Source organism: Wasmannia auropunctata, unplaced genomic scaffold (assembly GCF_000956235.1).
Source record: "Wasmannia auropunctata unplaced genomic scaffold, wasmannia.A_1.0 LD336076.1, whole genome shotgun sequence".
In the NCBI taxonomy this organism is placed as follows: Eukaryota; Metazoa; Arthropoda; class Insecta; order Hymenoptera; family Formicidae; genus Wasmannia; species Wasmannia auropunctata.
This window is the reverse complement of record NW_012026814.1, coordinates 786,558-794,694: the sequence shown is the minus strand read 5'-3', so window position 1 is coordinate 794,694 and position 8,137 is coordinate 786,558. Positions and strand designations below refer to the sequence as shown.

At 31.6% G+C, this 8,137-nt stretch overlaps 1 protein-coding gene across 1 annotated transcript; it reads left to right on the top strand.

Moving 5' to 3' along the window:
* The first annotated feature begins 5,299 nt into the window (after positions 1-5,299).
* On the top strand, positions 5,300-7,813 carry LOC105449479. Its single transcript, XM_011688736.1, has 3 exons — positions 5,300-5,336; positions 5,906-6,175; positions 7,335-7,813. Exons 1-3 carry the CDS (start codon positions 5,300-5,302, stop codon positions 7,811-7,813), a joined length of 786 nt encoding a protein of 261 aa, XP_011687038.1.
* The last annotated feature ends 324 nt before the right edge of the window (positions 7,814-8,137 follow it).

Genomic DNA, 8,137 nt, shown 5'->3' with positions numbered 1-8,137 from the left:
CAATCTCATTTTCTTTCAACTTCATAAGAAGTCATGTAAAAATAGGACGCTAGATTTTAATAATGCAAACGCACAAATTATGTTATAAGCCTAGTATTCAGTTCGTTCTTATTTTTAGGTCATCTTAAATAATGTTTTAAGATGCTAATGCTCTGTGATTGGTTTATGACATCTTAAGGCTGTATGTTTAAGACGGTTTTATATATTATAAGAAATATAGGAACCGGCTACGATTAGCCTGGTTAGATTAAATTAGAATAAGTCAATAATAAGCAGAATCATAAGGCGCAGAATCATAACTTGTTCTCGTAAGCCTTGTACTTATAACTGGAATTGTAATTCTGTGCGTACGGTAAGACATTTATAATTATTCATAAATATCTATCCTTTCCTTGTAAATGTACGGCTAACGAGAAGCTGTCTATAAAGATAAAGTTGCATAAAGTTATAAGCATCTATTTAGTCATAAATTCTTACAATTTAACTCTTACGAGAGAATAAATTACGGAAATAACTTACAAGTCTTACGATTCTGCTTAAAATTGATTGTAGAATTAAAGTATTATATCAAATTACTTTGTAAAATTTGCGTATTGGCTTGATTTTTCCTGCTTCTTTTGCTTCTCCGTGTTTATCTTGGCAATTTCATGCACATTCTATTTGAGAGTCCAGTCAAATATTCTCTCCATTCCATCATCATTTTTTCTTAGTTCCACGAATGTTTATTCTGAAACTTTGCGACATAGCTCCATTTCTCATTTATGAGTTATATAGACAAATTACAAAAGTATTAAAAAAGTATAATTGTGGCTCACCCGGCAGAGTGATTGCCTAGAAGAGTAAGCCGAGATTCGACTCCCCACAGAAATGTCCTGACACCTTTCTAGAGATGTCGCTTTTTAAATTAATTCAATATAGGTAACTCCTGAAAAAAAATTTACTAAAATGAATCACACATAAAAAGCTGCTGAAAATATTTCAGTCACAAAACAGAAATCCGGCATTAGTTGTCGCCTACACATTTATGAATCTTCCCTCACATTTACGAAGAAAACTCCACCTCTTCTTTCCTTGCTAATTCGACATTCAGTATTCTTGAAGAAATTTCTATTCTTCTCTCTCAGGACCTTTAACCACGCAGGGATTTTGAGAGACTACCTTTTATTTCATTGCTCAATTATCTTGTTAACCGAATGTAATCCCTTGAAAAACATATACCTGAGTACCTGAAGTCCAATTATCGCGTATTTAGTCCCCGTCTATATTTCTTACTAAACATTTCTTTCTTCCCTTATAGAAAAAAAGATCCCTTAAAGCCTTCCCTGTTCTTTACATATACTTATATGAAATAGTATTTTTAAATTTAATTAAACATAATTAAATTTTTGTTATTATCGTTTATGAATATATTATTATATTAGCACATATATCTAGCTCGGTTCATTAATCCTTTAATTTATAATCAAATTTTTTTATTTATTTTCTTACAACAAATTTCTTCAACATCCCGCCCGATGTCTTCCGATTCAATGTAAAATTCGTGGAAAATTAATACAATTCTTGACATAGTAGAAAAACGTTAAATCTATACATTTTTTAATTGTAAATATAAATATACATCTTTACATTTTTTACGTTCAGTGGACTTCCCGATTTCTTCGTTTCGTGAACAGTAGTAGAATAAATTATTAAAGTAAAAACAAATATTAATGATTATCAATTAGCAAAGATACATCGACCCAACGAAATTGACCATTGCTTCCTTGGGAAAAATTTATTTTAAGTAAATATTATACGTGAGAAATCTTTATAACGGAAATATTTTGAAAATAGGTAATAAGTTGCATCTTATTTGCAGCATGCAACTTGTCCGCGACGAAAAATTTCAAAAAATGTTCACGAATTATATCTTCGAAAAACTAACATATAATTGCCTAAGCATGTTGGGGCTAGCTTCGCGGCAGAGCTATAATATATAAGGACGATAATTTATATATTGCCGCGTACATACAATAAAATTCGATTTTGAAATGTTCACAGAATTTAAAATTCCGTATAATATATTAAAAGTAATAAATAAACACAGCTCACACTAATTGAGTTATAAAACTTTATCAAGGGACGATATAACTATCCAGCAGGAAAATAATTGATCTTATTTTAAACTGATAAGTCTAGAGTTCAAAATCTCACATTCGGAGCAAACACTGATTTTTGCGAATAAACGAACTTGATCCCACAAGTATTATCACCAATAGACGACTAAATAAAATTGAAATAGATGAGGAATAAGGACTCACCAATAGCAAGGTTGCGAAACCTAAAAATCGGTGAAACGTCTAAGGTGGTTCACCAATGAATAGTTTTAAGAAATGATAACCGTTGGACAAACGGAGTGATCCCGAATCTAATCTTCCAATCAAATCCATTTTTCCTCAAATTGCCACATCCCACGTCCTGAATATAAACCACAAGATCGCAGGATTCCAATAAGTCAGTCATTCAGTTAGAGAGTCAGTCAGTCTCTTACAATCATCCTTCTGTGAATCTGCACATTGCCGCTTAGTCGCAATTAGAGCCAGTGCGCGTCTAAGTTCAAAATTACAACTTCATCGGCTCAGTATTTTCATCAAGTCTTCGTCGAGACTCAACACCACCAATCAGCTCTTGGGTCAACAGCGTGGAAAAGTTTCGAGACCGAACAAACAACCAGACATCAGTATAATTAGTCTTAAATCTTTTCTTTCACCCTCCTGTTTGATCCTTCGCGTAAAAATATTAAAGTCAATCTGATTGTGTACTGAACAGCCGAGCATTCACTCCACGATCCCGAGAATCTTCGCGGAATTGTCGAATCAGACGTGTCCATCAGGAAGCCCGGAGAACAGCCCGGCAATTGCTTGACCAGCTCTTTGCAGAGTGGTGCCGTATCCTACAAGACGCGGAACATGCGGGATTAATTTCCGCAAACCGAGAATTCCTCAACCTTCCTCTGAAGAGACACCTTTCTCTGAAGAATGTCCTCCACCACCCTCTCCTACCTCTTCTGTTTTAACACAGAGGATATTTCCTGACACTCTTCCCCGCTCTAGCTCTTCTCAACCAAACTTCTCTCTTGATAATTGCTCTCCTTCACCCGCATCTTCCCTTTACGATTTCCCGAATATAGAAATATTAGGAAATTCTCCTTCCCTCGCATCCTCTAAATTACTCTTATTGCGAGATAGTAGACGAGATACCTGTTCTAATTATTCTAGAGATTTCTCGTCCTAGATTTTATTATAATTATGGTATCCATGACTCATTGGAATAATTCATTACCCAATTCGACCAAATTACAACTCTCCTTCTCTCCGTCTCATTTCCACACGGAATTTTAAAACGTGCCCACGAATTATCTCTTCAAAAAACTAACAGATAAACATTGCCTAGGCATGTTGAGGCTTGACCCGCGACAGAGCTATAAAGACCATAATTCATATACTGCCACGTACATTCAATAAAATGCTCCTTAAATTAACTATAAATTGATTCCTTCCAACTCCTTGTTAAGAAATAAAATTATTATTTGGACGTAACACATTTCTAAATTATAAATATAAATATATGTAATATGTCCTAAATCTATAAAAATGTGTAATATATATGTACCAGCTTTGTTTAAAATAAATTAGTTTCAATCAAACGGATTCTCTTTACGTTAATTTTAAAAAACTTTTGTCACTCATCTCTAGCTTCTCATAAGATCGCCCTAAGACCACTCTTAGTTATATCACTTTTAGATATATCCATGTAGTAATTTAGTTTTTTGACATAAAATTAAAGGATCGAGGTATTCAAGATAAGCGCACTGTTACAGACGACATGAATAATATGTGTCAACATCGAAATCGGTGCAATAAAGTATATAATTTCATAAATAAGAATCTTCATTTGTTTTTTACATATCAACTAATTATATTGATTCTAAGCTTTCTGTATTAAATTTATATTAATATCTCTATTATAATGCTAGAAATCATTCGAGATTTTGGATCAAAGTTTTAAAATTCCAAAAGGCGTAAGTCTTCTATCTTTAAATATAATTTGGTAAATTTGTCAACAGATAAGAAGTAAATTAATAACACTTATTTTGTTAATCTGCGTTAATCTGCGTATTTTGTTAATCTAAAAATATATTATACTAATTAAACAATTATTGTTAATATAAATTGTATACGTCAATAAGAAATAAATTAATAACAATTTGTGAATAAGTACGTGTTGTTATTACTCGGGGCAAAATTAATCTTCATTCTTTTTGTTGTTGATAATAGTTTAAAAATTATTTCAACTTGGCAGTTACTTAACATTCTATCATAGAACAGAAAAATAAAAAATAAACTTTCCACTAAATACTATACTTACTAGTCTGCATTGCATATAACAAATATTAATAGAAGAAAGAGAAAATTTGTAAGACATACTAATATATGTTGAGAAGCAATAAGCACTATCCAATTTAAAGTTATTTTAATTTATTATAAACTTGCACGCGCACTCTTTTAGCAATAATTCAAATTAACACCATACAATTTGTCACTAGCAGTTACTTCTTCCTGTCATTCTCGTTACGTGTTTACGTCTCGACTGCCTGGTGAAAACACCTGCAACTATAGATTCATTAATAATGTATCGTCAAAGTATCCAGCAAAACGGCAATTCTTTTCTCTTATAGCAACGAAATTTTCTAGCAACACAAAAAACATCTACAAGCTGTGCGCTTTCCACGGGCCTTCTGAAATTTTCAACGATTTGGCTCGTTCCGTCTCCTACAAGCGTAAAAACAATTTTTTTTCTTATACGCGCGTTTTACGACCCTTCAATTACGAAGCTCTTCGCAAGATGGAAAAAAATATGAAACGACGTAAAACATTCGTTACTTTGATCGATCAACGAACATCGCATGCTCGTTTTTGCGAGCTCCCCATCATAATTTATACAATGTACCCTTTCGTCGAATGAACACTTTCACAAGACGGTAATAGCGCATGTTCTTTCTGGTTGCTCCATTATTTACGACGATCGACGGTGCAATGTATCACGTTTGCGGAATTTTGTTAGAAGCTTGCGTGACAATAATGTTCAGAAGGTGGGGATGATATCATTGACAAAGCAAGATCAGTAATCTTTTAACCAATGGATCGTTCAGACGAATATAATGGTGTTCCGTTTAATTATCAGTTAATAATTTTAACGAAATATAGATTGAGATTAAAATTATGTTTTTCTTTATCATAATTTAAGATTATTGTATTAAATGTTTACTAATAAGGAAGAAGAGGGTATATTGGAAAGTAAAAGATCCAATAAAACGTTTTAAATTTTGACGCTTGAAAAAACTATGTTGTCATATTGGTCGCATTATAAATAATATTTTGTATGTCATCAACAAATCAGTTTGCTCGTGTTGCGTCTGCAACATAATAATTAGAAAATAAATACATTATTTTTATTTTAACGTCAAAATTCACGAAATGTTTCAATGTATTCTGCGTTTCAATATTTCTCTCTTTCATGTATTCAATAGAGTTTTAAGTCAACGATCACGAGTTCTTATGAAAAGTGATATAAAAATTTGTGATCAATTTATTTTAATTTGAAAAATGAAATGCTTTTCAACTGAAAGTATAATTGTGTATATTTATTGCCTTTAATTTTCAGAAATCTTACAATACGTAAAGCTAATATGTAAAGTTGTAAAGAATTTTGTAAAGAATAAAGTTGTAAAGGTTGCGTTTTATAATATAAAATATATTACTTATAATATTTTAATATGCAAAATTATGGAAAAAAACACAGTTTTACGGAATAAACTGATATTTAAATAAATGATTCTTATGTATTTGCTTTATTAATTTTATAGATTTAGAATGGGCGATTGGTCTGAACCGCTGCATGTTGAAAATTATCGGTTTGTGGCCAGAAGAGACTAAAGATCAGCGTGAAGAATTATTGTCGAAGCTTCGGTTGCTATTAAATGTCATTATGTTGATTTTCGTATTAACCATACCGGCCTTAACGGCACTGATAATAGTATGGGGAGATATGATACTGATGATAGATAATTTACAATATACTCTGCCTCTTTTGATAACGTTATTGAAAGTCTTCATCATGTGGTACAAAAAAGGAGGTATTTTATTATTAATCAACATATTTAACTCTAGAACCGTACAAGGGGTACATTTGTACTTCAGGACAATTTTCAAACTAGGCTCATGAGCTAACAGACGACATTTTTGGTTCGAGACTGTACCCGTAATTCACTTTCACTTTTTGGAAGTGAGGCTAGACCGGCTGTTTCGTCAGTCACATGCTAGTTGCTGACATACACAAATTGAAATTTCGCTTTGGGTACGTTTGTACCCCTTTTAACGGTTTGTGCCAATTTCATGCAGTTAAATCATTTCGTTTGCTTCGTTAAAGTAGTATATTTAATCAAGCTAGTAAGCTGGCAAGATACGTTTTTTGCGCTAGGTCAGACGATCGGAAAAGCCGTGTGACTTGTAGCATTTGCCAAATACTGGTTTGTGAAAACCACAGATTTCTTAAGTGCATCCTATGCAACGAGCGTGATTAAAGTTTATTAAAGTTCTACTTATATTTCCACGTATTTTGATTAAAAATTATATTTAAAGAGGTGTAAAACAAATGTGTAGCAGTTTTTCATTGTTTCTTTCTCATTTTTTAATTTATGATATTTGTCGATATTCATATAGCAAAATAATTATATTTTTTAAGAGATTGCAACAATGAATATTTTTTTTTATAGCCTAATATGTCTTCTTTAATTTCGCGTTTAAAATTTTGGAATTGGTTCATTAGAAAAAAAGTTTGCTATTTTTGTATGAAAATTGGCATTTTTGGCACTTTTTTGTTTAAACAGGTTTCTTATTAACTTCCAGTTAAGGAAATTGAATTTAATTAACGCCATTTTCTTTTATATTAAAAGACGAAGAAATTGACCTATTTTTTAATCTTCTAATCCACATATAAAATATTTTACGTTATGATAAAGAATGCGTGCATTTGTACCCCAAAAATCGGTTAACAATAAGAGGCAAAAAAAGTAATAGTACAGTTCTAGAGTTGAGATTTTTTTAATTTTCCCCTCCTTTATTATTTTATTAAATTTATAAGCAAATGTTTTCACTACTTTTTGAGAAACTACAAATTTTAACAGATGTATTATTAATATCCGCAAATTAAAAGCTGATTACACAATATCGAATAATGTTACAAGAAATGATCTCACCACATGTGTATATCGAAGATACAAATTATTTTCCTAGATTTATCGCCGTTAATTAACATGATCGTGAAAGATTGGTTGAGAGCGAAAATGGAAGAAGAGCGAATTGTCATGTTAAAACAAGCCAGAATCACCCGGTTTCTCTCTACATGTGGAGCTCTCTTGATACTTTCAACATTGTTGATAACATGCTGCTCGTTGTACTTTGGCCGAACAGTCAGGCATGTAACGAATCTCACTGATCCGACTGGAAAGTCTATGCCAATCCAAACATACTATCTGCATGATATATCCAGCAGTCCGAGTTTCGAATTAACATATTTGGTACAAATAATCGGACTGTCTACATCCGGCCTTTCTTATACCGCAGTGGACAACTTCCTTGGACTTTTGATCTTACACATATGTGGTCAGATGGAGAATTTGCATTTGCGACTACAGAATTCAGGAAAGGGCTTGAATTTCAGAGGGGTTTTGAAGTACAACGTAAAAGATCACATTCGTTTAATCAGGTTCTGAATCGAAAACATTTATTAATCGTGAAAAAACATGTAGATATATCAAACTTAATCTTCTCTCTAAAAAATTTCATTAAAAAATTTTTATCATTAAAGGTTAATTTTGTAGATACAAAACGCATTGTGCAATTTTGATATATTATCCTTATGAAAAAATACTACTAGATTAAAAAGCTATTGAAACATATAGTTTAGAATATTGGATTTTAATAGTTTTCTAATAATTTCCAATAATTTCTTCATAATTTTAATAGTATTTTTCTATAAGAATTTAACTTAAATTTCTTAGAATAATAAGCTATTTAGAATTTAAATTTTAAAATGA

Bases quoted from the DNA above. Each gene is read 5' to 3' on its own strand.
- LOC105449479 (XM_011688736.1), top strand. From the start codon at position 5,300: ATGTTTACTAATAAGGAAGAAGAGGGTATATTGGAAA. The intron at 5,337-5,905 runs GTAAAAGATCCA...TTAATTTTATAG, and splicing joins AGAAGAGGGTATATTGGAAA to ATTTAGAATGGGCGATTGGT. The intron at 6,176-7,334 runs GTATTTTATTAT...TTATTTTCCTAG, and splicing joins CATGTGGTACAAAAAAGGAG to ATTTATCGCCGTTAATTAAC.